At 37.4% G+C, this 23,849-nt stretch overlaps 1 protein-coding gene across 4 annotated transcripts in view; it reads right to left on the bottom strand.

The window, feature by feature from the left end:
- Positions 1-23,849, bottom strand: part of SUGCT (succinyl-CoA:glutarate-CoA transferase) — a 787,630-nt gene that overhangs the window by 671,705 nt on the left and 92,076 nt on the right. For all 4 annotated transcript variants that reach the window (XM_005888147.2, XM_070369345.1, XM_070369347.1 and 1 more), the window contains one exon: positions 8,534-8,677. In XM_005888147.2, coding sequence (XP_005888209.1) covers positions 8,534-8,677 — 144 coding nt within the window. The remainder of the gene's footprint in view (positions 1-8,533; positions 8,678-23,849) is intronic.

The following is a 23,849-nucleotide window of genomic DNA, read 5'->3' as shown; positions in this document are numbered from 1 at the left end:
TATGGCAAATAGATCAGGAAAAAGTGGGAATAGTGGAAGGTTTTATTTTCTTGGGCTCCAAAATCACTGCGAATGGTGACGGCAGCCACGAGATTAAAAGATTCTTGCTCCTTGGAAGAAAAGCTATGATAAGCCTAGACAGTGTATTCAAAGGCAGAGACATCACTTTTCCAACAAAGGTCCATATAGTCAAAGCTACAGTTTTTCCAGTCACCATGTACGGATGTGAGAGCTGGACCAAGAAGAAAGCTGAGCACTGAAGAACTGATAATTTCAAATTATGGTGCTGGAAAAGTCTTGAGAGTCTCTTTGACAGCAAGGAGATTAAACTAGTCAATCCTAAAGGAAATCAACCCTGAATATTCATTGGAAGGGCTGATGCTGGAACTGAACCTCCAACACTGTGGCCATCTGATCGAGGAGCTAACTCATTGGAAAAGACCCTGATACTGGGAAAGATTGAAGGCAAGAGGAGAAGGGGGCAACAGGAATGAGATGGTTAGATGGCATCACTGATTCAATGGACATGAGTTTGAGCAAACTCTGGGAGATAGTGAAGGACAAGGAAGGCTGGAGTGCTGTGGTCCATGGGGTCACAAAGAGTCGGACACGACTTAGTGAATGAACAACAGAATATGAACAATATACAAACAAGGATGAAAAAGTGAATCAAAAATGCCACAACATTCTATATGTGAAAATAATTACAGAAGTTTGGTGATAAAAAAAAACTCATTGTAGTAGTAATTAGGGGAGCCTGGTTGCAATTAAGTACAGGAAGGATATTAAAACTTCCAAAAGATATTTCTCTAAGCCACAACAGAAGAATAAGAGCAACAGAATAATTGGAACCACATCCAAACCCACTTCCTTGTTATTTACCAATATCATCTAAAGAATACTGTCTAGATGCTGGCATTAGACAATCTTCAGTTGACAACTTTAAATCACATTAAAACTAAAAAAAAAAAATCAAAGAATTTTATGACATGGGTTAAAAGTTTATAGCCTTGAAACTACAAAAAAATTTGTGCCCACTACAAACCACATCCCGGCAACTGTCATGTCTCTGCAGTGAAATGGTTTTGTTGTGGTTGAGGCAATCATCTCTGAGTTAATTATTAGCTACTATTCAAATCAAGTGTAATTTGTCTATTGTACATTAGATCACTTTTAAGAGAAGGGTACAAAATTTCATTTTTAGCAACTGATATTGAATGTTATAATCATTCATTTGTCATCCTATGTAATGCAATCAAAATGAGTAGAAAACTATGTTTTTTATGACTGCATGAAATGGCAGTCATTTTTCAGGCAGCTGAAATTAAGTTCAAATGTTATCTGCTTAATGACAGTGAACATTTATATAAAAAGAGAAAATGAATACTTTTTTTAAAATGTACTTTCCTGCTATGTTATTTTGAAAAGTATCTAGAACTAGCACTTCCCATTTACATAAAGCAGATTTTAATCATTTTGTGGTTTGGTTTGGGGATCTAAAACAAATCAATGTTATCTTAAATTGAAAGACTAAGTGAAGTTAGTCAAGATTTCTCTATTATGAAAAGATATAATAATTATGATAAAATAATGTCAATAGCCATCTTTTTAATCTCAGCATATTTTTAACACTGGAAATACTTTTTCAATAGCCTAATAAAATTAATATTACTCATCAGCAGAATACTTTCGTATATACAAAGAATTTTTCATATTCTTTTTTGCACTAGAACCTCAAAACAACCCAGTATGTTAGCATGGTGAATAGTTTTTGATGAGCTGCCCATCATCCTACTCTTGCATTCCAGTCCCCTATAATGAAAAGGACATCTTTTTTGGATGTTAGTTCTAAAAGGTCTTGTAGGTCTTCATAGAACTGTTCAGCTTCAACTTCTTCAGCTTTACTGGTTGGGCATAGGCTTGGATCACCGTGATATTGAATGGTTTGCCTTGGAAATGAATAGAGATCATTCTGTCATTTTTGAAATTGCATCCAAGTACTGCATTTTGAACTCTTTTGTTGACCATGATGGCTACTTCATTTCTTTTATAGGATTCCTGTCCACAGTAGTAGATATAATGATCATCTGAGTTAAATTCATCAATTCCAGTCCATTTTAGTTCGCTGATTCCTGGAATATCGACATTCACTCTTGCCATCTCCTGTTTGATCACTTCCAATTTGCCTTGATTCATGGACCTAACATTCCAGGTTTCTATGCAATATTGCTTTTACAGCATCGGACCTTACTTCTATCACCGGTCACATCCACAACTGGGTATTGTTTTTGCTTTGGCTCCATCCCTTCATTCTTTCTGGAGTTATTTCTCCACTGATCTCCGGTAGCATACTGAGCACCTACCAACCTGGGGAGTTTCTCTTTCAGTATCCTATCATTTTGCCTTTACATACTGTTCACGGGGTTAGAAAACTAAGATCATGGCATCTGGTCCCATCACTTCATGGCAAATAGATGGGGAAGCAGTGGAAACAGTGTCAGACCTTATTTTGGGGGGCTCCAAAATCACTGCAGATGGTGACTACAGCCATGAAATTAAAAGATGCTTACTCTTTGGAAGGAAAGTTATGACCAACCTAGATAGCATATTCAAAAGTAGAGACATTACTTTGCCAACAAAGGTCTGTCTAGTCAAGGCTATGGTTTTTCCAGTGGTCATGTATGGATGTAAGAGTTGGACTGTGAAGAAAGCTGAGTGCCGAAGAATTGATGCTTTTGAACTGTGGTGTTGGAGAAGACTCTTGAGAGTCCCTTGGACTGCAAGGAAATCCAACCAGTCCATTCTGAAGGAGATCAGCCCTGGGATTTCTTTGGAAGGAATGATGCTGTGGCTGAAACTGCAGTACTTTGGCCACCTCATGCGAAGAGTCGACTCATTGGAAAAGACTCTGATGCTGGGAGGGATTGGGGACAGGAGAAGGGGACAACATAGGATGAGATGGCTGGATGGCATCACCGACTCGATGCACATGAGTTTGGGTGAACTCCGGGAGTTGATGATGGACAGGGAGGCCTGGCGTGCTGCGATTCATGGCGTCACAAAGAGTCGGACATGACTGAGCGACTGAACTGAACTGCCAGTCATCCTTTTCCTCTTCCTCTGGCCAAAAAATAACCCCACTATTCTTTAAGGAAATCACCTCTCTCCAGTCACAGCAGTATAGTTTGGGTGGAGTTAACCCCATCCATTGTACCAGAAATGGCTTAAGCCAATTAGTATTCTTTATCTTTCGGTCTCATTAATTGGTTCAGGAATAGTCACTTAACTCAGTCACTTAATGGTCACTGTCTTGTGTTCTAGGACTTCTAGGCAAGGGCACTTCTTTTTTGTTCCATGGGAACTAATGAAAGATTCTGAAACTTTCCTGAGTAGTACAGTGGAAGGATGTAAGATCTGGAAACAGAACTGCTAACAACTTTTTTTTAAAAGATATGGACCATTTTTAAAGTTTTTATTGAACTTGTTACAATGGTGCTTCTGTTTTATGTTTTGCTTTTTTGGCCATGAGACACGTGGAATCTTAGCTCCCTGAACAAGGTCAACCTGCACCCCCTACATGCTAAGGCAAGGTCTTAACCACTGAACCACCAGGGAAGTCCTGACAACTGCTAACAACTTAAGTGCCACACAATGAAAGATGGAGAAAAAGGGAGGGAAAAGGAGAAAGGCTGAGAGCACAGAATGAAAGCAGGAAAGTGAAGAAAGACAAGAAAAAAACAGAGAAAAGAGATCCCTAAGTCAGAAGAAGCCCTTATCAGAAGAAAAGAGAGAGTCCAGAGCCAAAGAATTAGGGTAGAGGCACAGCATCCAAAAAAAGAGAGCTTAGGCTGTAGTGGGTTCAGAGAATGAACAGGCTCTTATCACCCACTGCACAACACTTCAGGAAGGCTTCCGCATAAATTATTACCTGCATGTCACCACCTTCAGAAACTCTCTGATACTGCTCACAGCTCAGAGGTTATTCTGAAGTGGCAACAGCAGCAAGGATTCAAGCAAACATGGTCATTGGTTGAAAAGACCTAACAGAATTTACAGAGAGATAAACAGAAGTCTTAAAAGTTAAAATCCAAATTCTGAAGCATGACATATAAGGTCCAGCCACATTCTATAACCCTGTCAGGGCACCACAGCAAACTATCTATACCTCCAACTTTTCCATCCAACTTGGTTGCCTCTTCTAGTAAACCCTGAACAGCAGCATTGCCTTCCACTCCAACCTTTGGAGCACAGAGCCTGGGACACAGTGACTGTTCAGTGAACTACAGCTGAAACAAAAAAATCCCATCATCCCATGACTCTAAATGCTATTTTTCTCAAGATTCTCATATCTCAACAAAAGCACTTATCTGTAACATTAAATTCCATGACAGTTTTCACTCACAGATCTAAACATGATTAGATATTGATCCAGAAGGGCCTACTTGGTTGCACTGTCTTACTGCAGCTCTTGGCAGGCTTTGGGGAAGTAGGGGCAGTCTCACTATTTGTTTCCTTACTACTGAGTGTTCTTCTGCTTCCCCTGCCTCTTACTCAATTTGCCTTCTCTTTAGCTTCACCAAAGGAAAACTGAAGCTTGCCTGTCTCTCAATGCCAAAGCTTTTCCTTCATTAAGCAGGGACAAGAGAACCAGTCAGGATGTCAGAAACCAGAGGTCTTGCTGTGACTCAGCTGCTCAAACAGGTCAACCTCTCTTAGCCTCAGTTTTCTTGTAAGTGAAATGAAAATAGAAATTCCTCATCTACCTCTCTCCCTCAAATGATGATTATGAGGGTTAAATAAAATAGTATGTGTGCAAGTGCAAAGCCCTAGAATAAGGCATAATAGATTTTTATCATTAAAGGGTAGTCAATGACATTGGCCAAGTTATGAAAACAAAATAAGTGTCCATCAATGAATCTCACTTATATCTGGAATCTAAATTTTTTTTTATTTTTATTAAAAAAATCAAGTTCATATATATATATATAAATATATATATAGATGGTTGAAGTGAGGGACAGGGGTGTGCAAAATGGGTGAAGGCAGTCAAAAGGCATAAACTTGCAATAATAAAATTTAAAAGTTAAGGAGACATAAAGTACATCATGGTGACTCTATATTGCACATTTGAAAGTTGCTAAAAGAGTATATCTTAAAAGCTATCACAAGAAAAATATATTTGTAACTTTATATAGTGATGGAAGCTAACTAGGCTTATTATGACGACCTTTTCACAATATATACAAATACCAGATCATCATGTTTACACTGCAACTAATATAATGTTCTATGTCAATTATTAAAAGAGATCTAATGAGTCTTAAATACACTAGTGATTTTAGCAACCTTTGACTGGGTTACCTGTAACATAATAGGCTAAATCACTGCTACTGTGTTCACCAAAAGCAAATCATTTCATCATTAGTTGTTTATCAAGTTCTTATCCTAAGTCAATCGTTCACTACTTTTTTCAAATTTTCCCTAGCAAATCTAAGGGATATAAGGCATATCCACTGGTAACAGTGGTTCTCTGACTTATCTCCAAAGATTGGTAGACCTGCTATTTGACAAATACTTGGGCTTTGAAAAGGCTACAGACATAAATAAAAATGAACATTATTCCTGCACACATGGAACTTACAGCCTCAGGGAGCAACGCAAACAACAGATTTAGACACACACTCTAAGTATGCGTGAGTCTGTACTTAGTGTACTCTCGCTTTGAAACAGCCCCACCTGTGACTTCACCCACCTTCATTCCCACCCCCAGGGAAGCACACACCTCCAGATTGTGAATCACTGTGTTAGGTGTCAGAAGAGAATTAAACTCTATAATACTCTACAAGAAATTTTTTTCCCAGGTTAAGAATTGATATACTATAAGAAAAGCAGTCCAGGTAGAGATCAGGAGACCTAAGTAGAACCTCAAATACAGAACGAGCTGCTTAATTTGTGAGTACTGAGGCAAAATGAAAAATGTAGGGCCTCTCATTCAAAAACTATTACAGATAGAACAGTCTTATGGACTCTGTGGGAGAGGGAGAGGGTGGGAAGATTTGGGAGAATGGCATTGAAACATGTAAAATATCATGTATGAAACGAGCTGCCAGTCCAGGTTCGATGCATGATACTGGATGCTTGGGGCTAGTGCACTGGGATGACCCAGAGGGATGGTATGGGGTGTGAGGAGGGAGGAGGGTTCAGGATGGGGAACACATGTATACCTGTGGCGGATTCATTTTGATATTTGGCAAAACTAATACAATTATGTAAAGTTTAAAAATAAAATAAAATTAAAAAAAATAAAAAAAACAAAAACTATTACAGATAGCTAGTGGGAAGCTGCTGTATAGCACAGGGAGCTCAGCTCAGTGTTCTGTGATGACCTAAGTTGGGGGCTGGTGGGAGGCTCAAGAGGGAGAGGATATGTGTGTGTATATATATATACACACATATATAGCTGATTCATTGTATAGCAGAAACTAACACAACATTATGAAGCAATTATATTCCAATTTTTAAAATTATTAAGAATTTCAAGGCAGTGACAGCAGAGCATTTAAACTAAGCCCAGTGCCTTCTGTGACTGCATAAGTCACAAACCCATGAAACCTTCATGGATTCCATATTTACTGGGTGTGCAATTTTTATGTAGTGACTTAACCTATTTCAGGTTCCTTGCAGCTATAAAATTAAGGGAGGGAAGAAAAGACTTTCAACTTCACTCCATACCTAACCTCTGCCTCTCTGCTAAGGAGATAGATCATTCATTTGGAGAGAGTTCTTTCACTCTTTTATATAACCATTAAAACTCTGACTGTAACTCAAAGCTAGTAATGAAAACCCATTAATAGTATTTATCTTCAACCATACTAATGTTTCTTGCCTCTATATACCACCTTAATTTTGTCTAAAAGAAAACAAAAAGTCTCCAAAGGAGAGTTCCAAGTTTACTATTTTCCCATGAATGCCATTTAAATCTGAAATTCCCAACTGAGGTTTCTATGAAGTATTTTTTCCCTTACTAAAATGTCTCCTTGAACAAATTAGATATTTTCTTTTTTTCCTCTCCCTGAAAAATTATTCAGAAGCAACCTTCACATACAGTACAACATCTAGGTCTCATCCAGTGAAAAGTAGGCAAAATGTCAATTTGAGAGTGAGTTCAATAATCCTTTTATTCTACCTGCTTAGCGCTTAGCGCTTGGCATAACATAACTGACAGCAATACAGACCAAGTGTTTTTAATCTGGAGCTTATGGAAAGAATTTTGGGAAGTAATTAACTTGAATGGAAAAAAATATATACCTTTATTTTCATTAACCTCTAAATTAAATTTAGCATTTTATTCCATTATGAACGTAAGCAACAAACCACAGGAGTATGTTGTTGTTGTTCAATTGCTCAGTCATGTCCAACTCTTCGTGACCCCATGGACTGCAGCACGCCAGGCTTTCCTGTCCTTCACCATCTCCCAGAGCTTGCTCCAACTCATGTCCATTGAGTCAGTGATGCCATCCAACCAACTTATCCTCTGTCATCCCTTTCTCCTCCTGCCTTCACTCTTTCCCAGCATCAGGGTGTTTTCTAATGGGTCAGGTCTTCATATCCGGTGGCCAAAGTGTTGGAGCTTCAGCTTCAGCATCAGTCCTTCCAATGAATAGTCAGGATTGATTTCCTTTAGGATTAACTAGTTTGATCTCCTTGCAATGCAAGGGACTCTCAGGGGTCTTTTCCAACACCACAATTCAAAAGCATCAATTCTTTGGCGCTCAACCTTCTTTAGGGTCCAACTTTCACATCCATACATGACAACTGGAAAAACCACAGCTTTGAATATATGAACCTTTGTTGGTAAATTTAGCATTTTGTTCCATTATGAACACGGGCAACAAACCACAGGAGTATGAGCAGTGCCTAAGTATGACTTGATTACCAGTAAATACTAAGCACATTTTCTTATCATATTATAGTTACTTCAGTCACTACTTTAAAATTGCAATGGTTATTGAATCCTCTAATAGATAATTCTATTTTAATGTATTAATGAAAAATCATACGTACTATTATAACACAATTTGGCTTTTACATTGAAAGAACTGCAGTTCAATATAATTGGCTTCCTTTGTAATTCTAAATATCTCATTCTATGCATTCAAAAACATAATTCTGAGGAAAGGTCTATAGACTTCACCAGACTACCCAAATGGTCTATGGCACAAAAAAGATGACAACTGCATTTCTGTCTCAAAAATAGTAACAGACCTAATAAAAACAGTCTTTAGAATTCTGGTTCCACAGCAATATTCACATTAAAACAAAATTTTTGTGGTCCACTGATTTTAATATTACAACATCAAGGACACAAAAACAGAACAGCTTTTGCTGTTGTTGGGTTTTTTTTTGGGGAGGAGGAGCAGTTCCTCTTGTTTTGTTTTTTGTTTTTGCACATGACCACAGGATTTAATATGAAAACATATAACACAGATATAGGTTTTTCCTCCATTATCTGAAATGTTATTTGGATTGGTACCTGGGATGACAGTAGGTTACAATCAATGAACAGTCCTTTTCCGGTTTTATATCTTTGTATCAATCCAGTCATAATGGCTCCGTAGGCATAAAGGCCAGTGGCAAGATCAGTCATGGCCACTCCTGGACGAACTGGATCTCCATCCTGATTTGAGGGTTGGGTGAAGGAAAACACAAATTGAAAATTAAAACCATCATATAAATTCACAAATATTCTAAGGTCAAATAAAAGAAAGAATTGTATATCATGTGCACATACACACAAAAGAAATACAACAAACTGCTATTGTGGATATCTGTTGGTGGCAAGAATGTATTTATATTTACTATATATTTATCATATTTCTCAACCCACCCACCCCCTACCAACCAAACTAAACAAAACCAAATGAAATAAAAGCTTCCCACTGTAAAATATATTAAGAGGGAACTTCAGACATGTTTTTGAAAATATTTTATTGCATTTGGTTTTGTTTAGTTTGGTTGGTAGAGGGTGGGTTCAGAAATATGATAAATATACTGTAAATATATTACTTATAATTTCAAAGAGTCAAGCAATCAAAAGGCACAGGAGAAGCAGAAGCAGCTTCTAGACATTGAGAGAAGCCCTCACAATGACAAAATATTTAAGTAAAGTTTTAATACTAATTAACATCTTCAATTTATGTCAGTCTTAGTTGACAATCCAATCCTTGACCTTGAATCAGAATCCTTGAATTCTGATATGTAAAGATATCAGAATAGTACCAGGCAAAAGACACTTGCTCTGTAGAAGAAAAGCTATGATAATCATGAAAGTGAAAGTCGCTCAGCTGTGTCCGACTCTTTGCTACCCCATGGTTTATACAGTCCAGGGAATTCGCCAGGCCAGAATACTGGAGTGGATAGTTATTCCCCTCTCCAGGGGATCTTCCCAACACAGGGATCAAACCCAGGTCTCCTGAATTGCAGGTGGATTCTTTACCAGCTGAGCCAACAGGGAAGCCCTAGGGAGCACATTAAAAAGCAGACACTACTTTGACAACAAAGGTCCATCTAGTCAAAGCTATGGCTTTTCCAGTAGTCATGTATGGGTGTGAGAAAAGTGAAAGTAAAAATGGCTCAGTCGTATCCGACCCTTTGCTACCCTATGGACTATTCAGTCCACGGATGTAAGTGCTGAACAATAAAGAAGACTGAACGCCAAAAAATTAATGCTCTTGAGCTGTGGTGTTGGAGAAGACCCTTGAAAGTCCCTTGGACTGCAAGGAGATCCAACCAGTCAATCCTAAAGGAAATCAACCCTGACTATTCATTGGAAGGACTGATGCTGAATCTCCAGTACTTTGACCACCTGATGCAAAGACCTGACCCATCAGAAAGGACCCTGATGCTGGGAAAGATTGAAGGCAGGAGGAGAAGGGGATGACAGAGGATGAGATGGTTGGATGGCATCACTGACTCAATGGACAGGAGTTTGAGCAAACACCGGGAGATGGTGAAGGACAGGGAAGCCTAGCATGCTGCAGTCCATGGGTTCGCAAAGAGTTGGACATGACTGAGTGACTGAACAAGGCAAACAAAAAGTATCCATAAAAATTAGCTATCAAATTTTTTATCAACATTATTATTAATCATTATTGAGTCAGTTTCTATTTTTTACTACCTTGAATTATGCTAAGTCTTTCATTGCACATAATGCCTATAAAACCTACATTTCACAGTTCACCTGGTTGACATATTAATTCATTCACCTCCTTATTCATTAATTCCAGCTGTTGTTCAGTCATTTTCAGAAGCTAATTTTTCCTTTTCTGAAATCTATACACAAACTATGCTAATCATCTTACAATACAGCTGAATAGGTCAAAAGCAAGTAAGTGAGACCCACTCCAGTATTCTTGCTTGGGAAATCCCATGGACAGAGGAGCCTGATGGACTACAGTGTATGGGGTTGCAAGAGTCAGACACAACTTAGTGAATAAACAATTTTTTCCCCCTGCTTGTCAACACAATTTCAAGGAAGATAGTGCTACAAAAACTGGAAATTTCTGGGAATCTTCTATTATTACTGGCAAAACTTTTAATGGCATGAATCCATAAATTTAAAATTAATACCATCATTTGGATTTAAGACTTTAATATATTAAAAGTGAGAGGCGAGTTCAAACTTAAGTTTATAGACATCACCTGCTTTCTCACTATAATATTAATATAATCACATTTTCTCTGCCATACTTTTCAGACAAATAGGGACAAATAAGATAATAAATCCTTTATATTATATTTTAAATTTCCTGAAAAGCAGAGACTATACCTAATATTCTAAAAACATCATTACATTATCCAGCATAATAGTGAGATGTTTGACTATTAAATAAACATTGTCATCCATATATTAGAAACAAAATTGCCACTGCTGAAAAACGACAATTTCTGCCACGTGAAATACTAATTTAAAGAGGCTTGCTCTCTGTGAAGAAGACCTAGGGTGGTGGGATGGAGGGGAGGGAGGTTCAAGTAGGAGGGGATATATGTATACATACAGCTGATTCACATTGTTGTCCAGCAGAAACTAAAACAACATTGTAAAGCAATTATAATCCAATTTTTTTTAAAAGAGTTTTGTTTTCAGGTAAAGAAACTTGCTGACACTTTTTAGATTCAAAGATATGAATAGGCTGAAAATAAAAGCATGGGAATGAATATATCATGCAAACAGCACACATAAGAATGTTGGAGTGACTATATGAATATCAGACTAAATAGGCTTAAAAGAAACAAAAAGAAAGCTACCAGAGAAAAACAGAGAGATTTTATAACAAAAAAAGAATCAATGCACGAGGAAGTATAACAAAAGCATACAGGCACCCAAAAATTGAACCACCAAAATACCAAAAGCAAAAGTGACAGGTCGGAAGAGAGAAATAAACCCTGCAGGAACACTAGTAGGGATGTCAAACCTGAAACGTGAATAGTGGACAATGCAACTAGACAGAGGATTAGAAAGAGAAATAAAAAGTTTAAACAACACTATAAACCAAGTATATCTAACAGATATAAAATGCACATTCCCAAGTGCACATGGAACATTCTCTAGGACAGACCATATCCTAGACCATCAGACAAGCTGAAATAAATTTTAAGTGAGTGACTTCATACAAAATATGTTCTCAGATCACAATGAAATGAATTTCGAGTAAATAACATGCATATTGGAGAAACTCAAAACTATGTGGACAGTAAACAGTGTACTCCCAAAACACCAGTAACAGAGGGAATCATATAATTAGAAAATACTTCAAGATAATAAAAATAAAGGCACAACATACCAGTATTTATGGATGCAGCTAAAGCAGTATTTGAAGGTAATTTAGAATTGTAAATACCAATTTAAAAAAGAAGAAGAATTGTAAATACCAACTTAAAAAAGAAGAAAGATCTCAAATCAGTTACCTAGTTTTCTACTTTAAGATATCAGAAAAAGAAGAGCAAACTGAACTAAAGCAAGCAAAAGGAAGGAAATAATACACATTAGAACAAAACTAATGAAATGCAGAATAGAATCCCAACAGAGAAAATCAACAAAATGAACAGTTGGCTCTTTGAAAAGATCAGTAAGACTGATGAACTTTTAGCTGAATCATCCAAGAAAAAAGGAGACTATTCAAATTACTAACATCAGGAATGAAAGTTGGACATCACTAACAACTTGCATAAATAAAAAGTATTATATGGAAATAAAATGAAGAATTATACACTGACAATTTTGATAACCTAGATGAAATGGACAAACTCCTAAAAAGATACAAACTACTGAAACTGACTAAAGAATAAATAGAAAAAAAGGAAATCAATCCTGAATATTCACTGGAAGGACTGATGCTGAAGCTGCAGCCCCAATACTTTGGCCACCTGATGTGAAGAGCCAACTCATAGGAAAAGATCCTGATGCTGGGAAAAACTGAAGGCAAAAGGAGAATGAGGCAGCAGTGGATGAGATGGTTAGATAGTATCACTGACTCAATGGACATGAATCTGAGCAAACTCAGGGATATGGTGAAGGACAGGGAAGCCTGGGATGTTTGCAGTCAACAGGGTCGCAAAGAGGTGGACACAACTTAGCGACTGAACTACAACAGTCAAGATAAACATAAGATAAAACCCTTCATGATAAAATATTCAACACCAACACACTAGGAATAGAAGAAGATTCTTCAAGCCCTTAAAGGGTAAATGTGAAGAAAAGTTAAAATCATAGTTAAAGGTGAAAGACCGAATGTTTTTCCTCATTAGGAACAAGACAAGGATGTCTGCTCTCATCACTTCAATTAAACATTATGCTGTAGGTTTTAACCAGTGCAGTTAGGGAAGAAAAAAAAGACTGGAAATAAAGAAATGAAACTAACTTTATTTGCAGGTGACATACTTATTTATACAGAAAATACAAAGGAAGCCACTAAGAAAATTCTTAGAACAAATAAGTGAGTTTAGAAAGTTTGCAAGATATAAGGCACCATAGAGAAATTAATATTTTTTCTACACAGTAAAGAATAAATAAACCAAAAATGAAATTAATAAGCAATTTCATTTACAATAGCATCAAGAAAACTAAAATATGAATACATTTAACAAAAAAAATACAAACATATTCTGAAAGCTACAAAATATGGTTGAAAGAAATTAAAGAAGATCTAAATAAATGGAAAGACACCTCACTGTCATGTTTCAAAAGATTCAAATTTTTTAATATTGCAATACTTCTCAAATTGATCTACAGATTTAGTGCAATTTCACCTATCAAAATCCTAGGTGTCTTAGAAAGTAATTAATATGGAAATTTCAGGGACAAAGAATAGCCAAAACAATCTAGAAAAAGAACAAAGTTGGAGGACACATACTTCCCATTTTAAAACTTACTACAAAGCTATTGTAAACAAGACCGCGTGGATAGCCCAGGTAGAAACACAGACAATGGAAATTCTCACCTTCAGTTTTGACAAGCATACCAAGTATAATTCAGAAACGGTCCTCAAAAAGTGCTTAAAAGAATGAAGTTGGACTCCCTCCTCACACTACATATAAAGTGAAAGCTGCTCAGTCGTGTCCAGCTCTTTGCGACCCCATGAACTATACAGCCCATGGAATTCTCCAGGCCAGAATACTAGAGTGGGTAGCCTTTCCCTTCTCCAGGGGATCTTGCCAACCCAGGGATCGAACCCAGGTCTCCTGCAGTGCAGGCGGATTCTTTACCAACTGAGCTATTAGGAAAGCCCCACTATATATAAAATTAATTCTAAATGGACAATAGACTTAAACATATAGGCTAAAACTATTTTTTAAAAAAGAATATAGGAGTAAATCCTCACGATCTTCAATTTGGCACTGATTTTTTAGATATATTTGGTTCCACTGGTAAAGAATCCGCCTGCAATGCGGGAGACCTGGGTTTGATCGCTGGGTTGGAAGATCCCCTGGAGAAGGAAATGGCAACCCACTCCAGTATTCTTGCCTGGAAAATCCCATGGACAGAGAATCTTGGCGGGCTACAGTCCACGGGGTCGCAAAGAGTTAGACACGACTGAGCGACTAACACACACACAAAAAGACATATGTTCCCCCAAGAAACGTGCACAAATTTTCATAGCAGCATTATTCACAGTAACCTAAGAGTGGGAATAACCCAAATATCCATCAACTGAAAAATGTATAAATAAAGTGTGGTATAGCTATATGATAGGATATTTTAGGCAATAAAAAGAAATGAAGAACTAATACATACTACAACATGGAAGAATTTTGAAAACATTAAGCTAAGAAAAAGAAAACAGTCACAAAATGTCACACATTATATATCATTTTTATGAAACATCCATAATAGGCAAATCCATAGAGAGAAAAAGTAGAACCTGGGGCTGAGAGCAAGACGGAATAGGGAGTACTGTTAATGGGCCTAGAGTTTCTTCTGGGGATGATAAAAATGTCCTAAAATTGATTGCACAACTCTGTGAATATACTAGAAAACATTGGATTGCACACTTTAAATGGATAAATTGTATGGTACATGAATTATGTCTCCATAAAGCTGTTTCATTGTTTAAATATTAATACCATCATGATGCTGGTAATTAAAACAGAAAAATAAACATAAACAAAAATAAAATTAATTTTAAAAATCTTTTTAAAGGCCTGCTAAAGAACTAGTCTCTTGTATTGAAGAAAAAGAGGGCATCAGAGGATGAGACGGCTGCATGGCATCACCGATGCAATGGACATGAACTTGGACAAACATCGGGAGATGGTGAGGGACAGGGAGCCCTGGTGTGCTACAGTCCATGGGGTCACAAGAAGTCAGACACGACTGGGCAACTGAACAACAACAACAAAAGAACATATATTTAGTGGAACTCTAGAAGTTATATTTCATGCAAGGCTGTTTCAATTCATTTCAGTCGCTCAGTCATGTCCGACTCTTTGCGACCCCATGAATCGCAGCACGCCAGGCCTCCCTGTCCATCACCATCTCCCAGAGTTCACTCAAACTCACGTCCATCGAGTCGGTGATGCCATCCAGCCATCTCATCCTCTGTCGTCCCCTTCTCCTCCTGCCCCCAATCCCTCCCAGCATCAGAGTCTTTTCCAATGAGTCAACTCTTCTCATGAGGTGGCCAAAGTACTGGAGTTTCAGCTTCAGCATCATTCCTTCCAAAGAACACCCAGGACTGATCTCCTTTAGAATGGACTGGTTGGATCTCCTTGCAGTCCAAGGGACTCTCAAGAGTCTTCTCCAACACCACAGTTCAAATGCATCAATTCTTCAGTGCTCAGCTTTCTTCACAGTCCAACTCTCTCATCCATACATGACCACTGGAAAAACCATAGCCTTGACTAGACGGGCCTTTGTTGGCAAAGTAATGTCTCTGCTTTTCAATATGCTATCTAGGTTGGTCATAACCTTTCTTCCAAGGAGCAACCGTCTTAATTTCACGGCTGCAGTCACCATCTGCAGTGATTTTGGAGCCCAGAAAAATAAAGTCAGCCACTGTTTCCACTGTTTCCCCATCTATTTCCCATGAAGTGATGGGACTGGATGCCATGATCTTTGTTTTCTGAATGTTGAGCTTTAAGCCAACTTTTTCACTCTCCACTTTCACTTTCATCAAGAGGCTTTTGAGTTCCTCTTCACTTTCTGCCATAAGGGTGGTGTCATTTGCATATCTGATTTGGTAACAATAATTAAAGAGGACATACCTGTTCGTATTCTAGTATAATTCAGAGATGACTATGCTCATACACTGGAAATCCTTCATAATCACATTCCTGTCATCTAAGAATTGTCAGCATGCCAGAGGAATAAGGAAGTAAAAATAAATCACCATTTAGCAGGCAGGAAACCCCACAGAGAACCACACTGCGGCTGTCAAATGACTAAGTATTCCCAGGTGCAATCAGGCAGAATCAGAGAAGGGGCTGTGTATACGCTTGAAATGGAGCTCTATATCTGGAGCCCCATTGAAACCCTAATGCTGTGACAGTGCAAGCCAGTGCATCTCTTCTCCTCAAGTCTAAGAAAAATGGAGTGGTACTTTGGCCACCTGATGCAAAGAGCTGACTCACTGGAAAACACCCTATGCTGGGGAAGATTGAGGACAGGAGGAGAAGGGGGCAACAGAGAATGAGATGTTTGTATGGCATCACTGACTCAATAAACTATGAATTTGAGCAAACTCTGAGAGATATGAAGGACAGGAAGCCTATAGTGCTGCAGTTCCTGGGGTCACAAAGAGTCAGACACGATTTAGTGATTGAACAATTTTTTATGTCAATGGGTATAGGAATTCATCCCTCACAATCCTTAATAAATGTATTTGAGGATAAATGGGTAATTCAGGCACAGCCAGTTACTACATGGGTTGTATATGCATCAAAATATTTTGTCTATATATTTTGTCTTGTATCTATAGACACAAGTCTATTTAACTTGTGTGCTTTTTAATATAAAAAGTAGAAATACAACATAAAAAAATGGGTCATCACTGACCTTGTTAAGCAATATGTCCTAGAATCTCATTATAATTTGTTGGAAGAAGTGGGTTTAAACTGATATGTAGACTTCTGGAAATCAAGCAATATTTTTATTTTACTAAATTTTAACTCTAATAATCAACAGTAGAATGATTTTTTTCATGGTCACTTAGGAACTGCTTTGTATATTAAGTTAATGTAGCCTTTGTAAGAACAATTTGTGATGATTTTCCTAAATAGCTAAAACGAGTATGCCTATCATCAACAAAGGTACAAGAAGAAGATTCTACTTAAGAGTTAAGACATACAGTTATAGTTAGAGGACAAAGTACAATATAAAAAATATTAAGAGTCCTCCCAGTTACTCACTTTACATATTCATTTGTGTATTTCTCCATTCTCACTGTTTCAATGTTATTTTCTTTTGCCAACTCATACCACATGTATTAAAAACTCATTATAAGTAAAACCTGAACATTAGTGGAAAAATTAGGTAGATCTGAATGAAATGTGCAGTTAATAGTATCATTGTTATTGTTGTTATTTGGTCACTAAGTTGTGGCCAACTCTTTTGCCACCCCACAGATTGAACTCTGCCAGGCTCCTCTGTCCATGGGATTTCCCAGCAAGAACACTGGAGTGGGTTGCCATTTCCCTCCCAAAGAGATTTTCCCCACCCAGGGATTGAACTGTGAGGAGTCCGTCAAGGCTGTCACCCTGCTTATTTAATTTACATGCAGAATGAATGCATGTGTGCTCAGTCATTTCAGTCGTGTTCAACTTTATGCAACCCCATGGGCTGTAGGCCACCGGTCTCCTCTGCCCACGGGATTCTCCAGGCAAGAATACTGGAGTGAGTTGCCATGCCCTCTTCCAGGGGATCTTTCTGACCCAGGGATTGAACTTGCATCTCTATGTCTCCAGTATTGGCAGGTGCGTTCTTTATCACTAGTGCCACCTGGGAAGCCTCTATATGCAGAGTACATCATGTGAAATGCTGGGCTGGAAGACTCACAAACTAGAATCAAGATTGCCAGGAGAAATATCAACAACCTCAGATATGCAGATGATACGACTTTAATGGCAGAAAGTGAAGAGGAACTAAAGAGTCTCTTGATGAGGGTGGAAGAGGAGAGTGAAAATGCTGGCTTAAAAATCAACATTCAAAAAACAAAGATCATGGCATCTAGTCCTATCACTTCACAGCAAATAGATGGGGAAACTATAGAAAGTGACAGATTTCATTTTCTTGGGCTCCAAAATTACTGCGGATGTTGACTGCAGACAGAAAATTAACAGGCTTGCTCCTTGGAAGAAAGCAATGACAAACCTACATAGTGTATTAAAATCCAGAGATATCACTTTGCCAATAAAGGTTCTTTTAGTCAAAGCTCTAGTTTTTCCATCAGTCAAAGCTCTAGTAGTCATGTATGGATGTGACAGCTGGACCATAAAGAAAGCTGAGCACCAAAGAACTGATGTTTCGAACTGTGGTGCTGGAGAAGACTCTTGAGAGTCCCTTGGACAGCAAGGAGATCAAACCAGTCGATCCTTAATGAAATCAACCCTGAATATTCATTAGAAGGACTGATGCTGAAGCTGAAGCTTCAGTACTTTGGCCACCTGATGCAAACAGCCAACTCACTGGAAAAGACTTTGATGCTGGGAAAGATTCAGGGCCAGGGGAGATGGGGGGCAACAGAGGATGAGTTGGTTAGATGGCACCAGTGACTCAGTGAACATGAATTTGAGCAAGCTCAGGGAGATAGTGAAGGAAAGGGAAGCCTAGCATGCCGCAGTTCATGGGGCTGCAAAGAGTTGGACACAACTGAGCAACTGAACAACATCTACTATATTAGCAGGTGCATTCTTTACTGCTGAGCCACCAGGGAAACCCTAATAGTATCATACCACTGTTAATTTTTAGTTTTGATCATTGTATTGGGTTGGCAAAAATGTTTGTTCAGATTTTTCCATAAAACGGTACAGAAAACCTGAACAAACTTTTTTGGCCAACCCAATACTATGATTTTGTAAAGCATTAACATTAGAGGAAACCAGATGAAGGGTATAGGAACTTTCTGTACTATGCTTGCAACTTTTCTCTAAGTATAAAATTGCCTTTAAATTTTAAACTTGAAACATAAAATCTGAATTATTTCTTTAAAAAATAAAATTTGACAGTTTCAAAATGGCAGAAATGTTTGTGGTTTTTACTGATAAAATTTTAGAAAATTATTCAGTCTAGAGAAGAAGGCAGTAAAAAAAACTATTCACCTGTAAAGGTGTTCATTTGTTTCCTTTACAGCACAATCTCTTTAATTAAAAAATTAAGAATATAAAAAAGATTATTTCCCAGATACAATTTAAGAGTGTTGAACATTTTGTATTTCCCCATATCTATCCTCACTACTTTCAGAGTTTGCCAAATGAAATAGATTTTTTAAAGGAAAGAAAGGAGAGAAGGGAAAAGGAAAAATGATGTTTTTCTAAGTTACTTGTTAAAACTTTGGTTAAAAAGTGCATAAGAAACTCTAAATCAGTGCTGGCAGATAGTTAATAAACAGGCATAAATTTGAAAGGTCACCAAGCATTTTTCTCCTTAGTCTATTACTCAACCTAATTACTTCATAAAACAAAAACATTAAAACTTCTTAAAAGAAGTTGGTTTCATTTCCAAAATAAAAAGTTATTCTTAAATACATCCATGTCTCTATGTCATATTTTTTATTTCACAATGAGTCATTCATTATACAAATGCAACCTACAGAAAATTTTGTTGTTACTCTGGGGCACATGAGTTTTTTCAATGATCTATTTTCTGAAATATGAATTTGACCATTTACTAACTGCATAAGCTTTGGGAAGTTCTGAGCCTTTGTTAGTTTTTTCTCAATTATAAAATGTTGGTAATAAAATATACTTCATCAATTGGCATGAAAATTAAAGAAAAGTTGTATAAAAAAGCACTTTATGAGTATAAAAGACTGTATAAATGTGACTTTTTAAAGAAACTTGGGGTGGTGATAGAAGACCCTCCAGAAAGATTTGAAATGGCTCAGGGGAGAGAGACAATATGGGAACCTCAATCAAGATAGAGGAAAGAGGGAATGTATGTATTCAAAAGATCCTTAGAAATTTGAATTCACAGACTTTGATTACTGACTGGTAAAGGAGGGATTAAAATTAAGTCAATTTGGGGAAAAATCAACAGGAAATTAAGTTTCTTAATATGATGGTAATATTTTGATTATGAAAGCAACTGTAAGTATGACTTGCAGCCCTAGTTAGGAAAAGAATCTTTAAGTAGAAATAGAGCAGTACAGAGAACATAAAATGGTATATTCAGGTCACACAAGGGTTTTAATGAATAGGAAGAACACGGTCACCACGGTCCCTGCCTTCACACTTCATGAGTACAGAGTCTGGAACTACAGTGTCTGAACCTCCTGTTCCAAATAAGTAATCTACTCGAACCATTCATCGATGCTAAAAAAAAAAAAAAAATGCTTATAATGACAATCGCAAGTCTTCACAGAGTAACACTTCCTCTACATGAAGAAAATTCTGTTTAATGGCTGAAACATGAAACTCAAAGCTGTAGATTTACCTGTAAGCACCTTCACTTTTTCACCTATAAATGGGCATTAAAAAAATCTATCACCTGTGTGACTTAGTGACTGAGTCCTCCAACCAAAATCACCTCTTCTTAGAATTTGAAAAGATTCTATAGTTAATTCCTCTTATCAGTGGAGGCAGAGAAGCAGCAAAGCATACAGGTGTTAAAAGATCAGCCTCTGCTACTTATTGGCAAAGAGATCCCTGGCGAGACAAAGAAAAGAGAGTTAGCATTGTAATGCACTACAGCAACAAGAGCAAGTTTTTAGATGTTCCACCTAGAGCCTGGAACATTTTTATTAATCACATCCTAAAAGGTTCAAAGTTCTAATCTATCTCTCACTCACACTTCCTTCTCAACACCAACAAAGCACAGGTCAGAAGCCAAAAACATAATAAAGTGGGATGCCAGGAGGAGGGAAGTAAAGAAAGATTTAAGACTCTTTTCTAAGAGTCCATTCTCCTGATTCACTTGCACATCAGGCAACTTATGGGAAAATGTAACAAACTGACTTGTGCCATTCTCTGGATTCCATGTGGATGCTTGCTTACCTAACACTAAGAATTTCTTCCTAATAATAAAGCTTTCTGCCCTTCCAAATTTTAAAGGTAACAACTTAGAGATATCAGCCTTACAGAATGCAACATCCTATACTACACTTTAAAATCAGTGTCTAACTAACTTTTTGCACAACCCTTAGGAGGAAGCAATCCTTGTTACAGATGAGAAACTAAGGAACAGCTAGGTTAAGTAAATAGTATAAGATGTAATAAGCATTTAGAAGCTACATTGGGAGGAGACTCCAAATCAGCTGACCCTCAATCCACTGCCTCCAGCACATTACTGGATTCAACTGCCTTTTCTTAAGCCTTCATGACCAGGTTTGGATTCTTAACTATTTTGTATTTAGTAAGCCAGTAATAAACTACCTTCAGGTCTCCTGTATGTTCATAATGTCATGTACGTACAACTTTTCAAAGTGCCTGAACATATGTGGTTACATTTAACTCTCAGTGATAATTCTGTAAGTACCGATCAGTGCTATCAGTGCTTCCCTGATAGCTCAGTTGGTAAAGAATCCGCCTGCAATGCAGGAGACGCCAGTTTGATTCTTGGGTCAGGAAGGTCCGCTGGAGAATGGATAGGCTACCCACTTCAGTATTCTTGGGCTTCCTTTGTGGCTCAGCTAGTAAAGAATCTGCCTGCAATGCAGGAGACCTGGGTTCGATCCCTGGGTTGGGAAGATCCCCTGGAGAAGGGACAGGCTACCCACTCCAGTATTCTGACCTGGAGAATTCCATGGACCGTATAGTCCATGGGGTCGCAAAGACTTGGGTGTGAATGAGTGACTTTTACTTTCACAAGAACCAACAGTATCCCCATTTTAGTGGATAAATTAACTTGTCAAAGTCATAGAGACCAAAAGATACAACTAGAACTAGAACTCAGGAATCCTGACCCCAAAGCTTCTGTTCTTTTCACTACCATCTTGCCTCCATATATTATCCTAATTCCAATGTTCATCATCACTCCTCTTCAGACAATCCCTAGAAAGCAAAATTTTTTATTTGTTTATATTTCTTGTCCATTCTGCACAGCATGGGGGGATCTTAGTTCCCTAACCAGGGATCAAATCTGCACCCCTTGCATTGGAAATGCAGAGTCTCAACCACTAGACCACCAGGAAAGTCCAAAAGCAAAATTTTTAAATGCGTGAGTTGGTTTGTCATTTGTACTACATTGTTAGTAAGAAATAATCAGTTCTGATGTAGGAGAGTTTGTTCTACAAAATGTAAGTGAGTGGCAAGTAATTGAATGCATCTACAGAGAAACATACTTTAACCACTCTGGAAAATGTAAACCAAAACTTCTTCAAAGAATAACTAGAAGAATCCATTCACTGAGAGCCTGCTAAATTAAAAAGTAGACAAAACTACAAATTTTCAAAGATACGTTAACACACAAAACACCCTATTTTTTTGTCTAGTGATTAAATACCATCTAAATCATTCTGAGTTGGCTCCCACAGTGAGATGCCCAAAATATCATCCGGCCTGGCTGTCCTCTTGAGTTTAAACAGGGTTAGACTGAGAGAAAATGGAATGGATGGTTGGGGAATTGGGATATTTTAAGGAATGGCCTAAGAAACAATTTGAAAAGTAATTTTGCTTCATGTTGTTCTTCAAGAAAAAGTTTCCCAGTTATAGTTTCTGCACTATAGCTTCTGAGCTAATGGATCAGAGAAACAAATCTAAACGAAACATCAATGACTCTAATTTCTGAGATGAAACATCTTTCACATCCACTAAGATCAGCATATAAACAATCCTATATTTAACAGGCCCCCTCTGAAGTCAATCTTATATAACTCAGTCAAGAGTTATCTATATCTGGAATGATTTAGGTAAGTCATACCTAGAAGAAACAAAACAGAGGAACTCGTGAGGACTTTCTCTACCCTATAAGTTTACCTATTTCATTTAATTTTCATTTCTTATCAATAAATGATGTCTCAAAGAACTACACTATGGACTTTGTTTTTTTTTTTTTTTTTAGTGTGTTATATATATTTTTTTAACCTTACAATATTGTATTGGTTTTGCCACATATCAACATGAATCTGCCACAGGTATACACGTGTTCCCCATTCTGTACCCTCCTCCCTCCTCCCTCCCCCATTACTATGGACTTTGAATGAAATTATTTGTGATGAAAAATCTGTCCACACGAGAACTATAGGTTATCCAATACAATTCTTCCTGAACCCTCCAAGATAAACTGGTTACAAATATTTTATGCAGTTGTGATAACCACATGCATGGAGTTGCCAGAATAAGCCACATAAACCCAACAGATAATCTGGTTTAAAAAATTATTTTAGCCTTATTGAGTTATGACAAAAATTAGATAGAACCAGTGGCTTATTAAGACCAGCCTTTGAACATGATAACAAACCATCAGCATGCAGAACACTTAACATTCTGCTGTCTATGGCAGTGTATTCATTTAATCTACATGGATTATCAAGTCATTAAAATACACATTTGAAAAGGTAGGAATAGGGTGCTCCCCTGGTGTTTAAAACTTCACCTTCCAGTGCAGGGCGTGCAAGTTCGATCCCTGATCTGGAAGTTAAGATCTCACATGCCTTGTGGACAAAAAACCAAAACATAAGGCAGAAGCATTATTGTAACAAATTATATAAAGATTTTCAAAATGATTCACATCAAAAAAAAATCTTTTAAAAAAAGGTGGGTTAGTGCACTGGGACGACCCAGACGGATGGTATGGGGAGGTAGGAGGGAGGAGGGTTCAGGATGGGGAACACATGTATACCTGTGGTGGATTCATTTCAATATATGGCAAAACCAATACAATATTATAAAGTTAAAAAATAAAAATAAAATTAAAAAAAAGGTGGGAATAAATAGTGAAAGCATCCTTTTTTATTTGCTCTGAATTGCTATCTAATGTATCAAGAGATAGCTGTTCTGTTTCATTCACTCTGGTTCTATCTTTGATAATTAGTTTCAGACACTAAAATTATGTCCATACTGAGATCATAAAATTTAATCCATAACCAATTTTTGCAAAGTCAAGAAAAGAGTGATTAAAGCTACAAAAGTCCACTGATTTCTCCACAAAGTGGAAGGATTATTCCTAAATCCTACCTGCTCTTTGTAGCATGTTGAGA

The sequence above is a fragment of the Bos mutus genome, chromosome 4 (assembly GCF_027580195.1).
Source record: "Bos mutus isolate GX-2022 chromosome 4, NWIPB_WYAK_1.1, whole genome shotgun sequence".
NCBI lineage: Eukaryota > Metazoa > Chordata > Mammalia > Artiodactyla > Bovidae > Bos > Bos mutus.
Note: the sequence above shows the minus strand (reverse complement) of the source record. Positions and strands in the feature narration are given on the sequence as shown.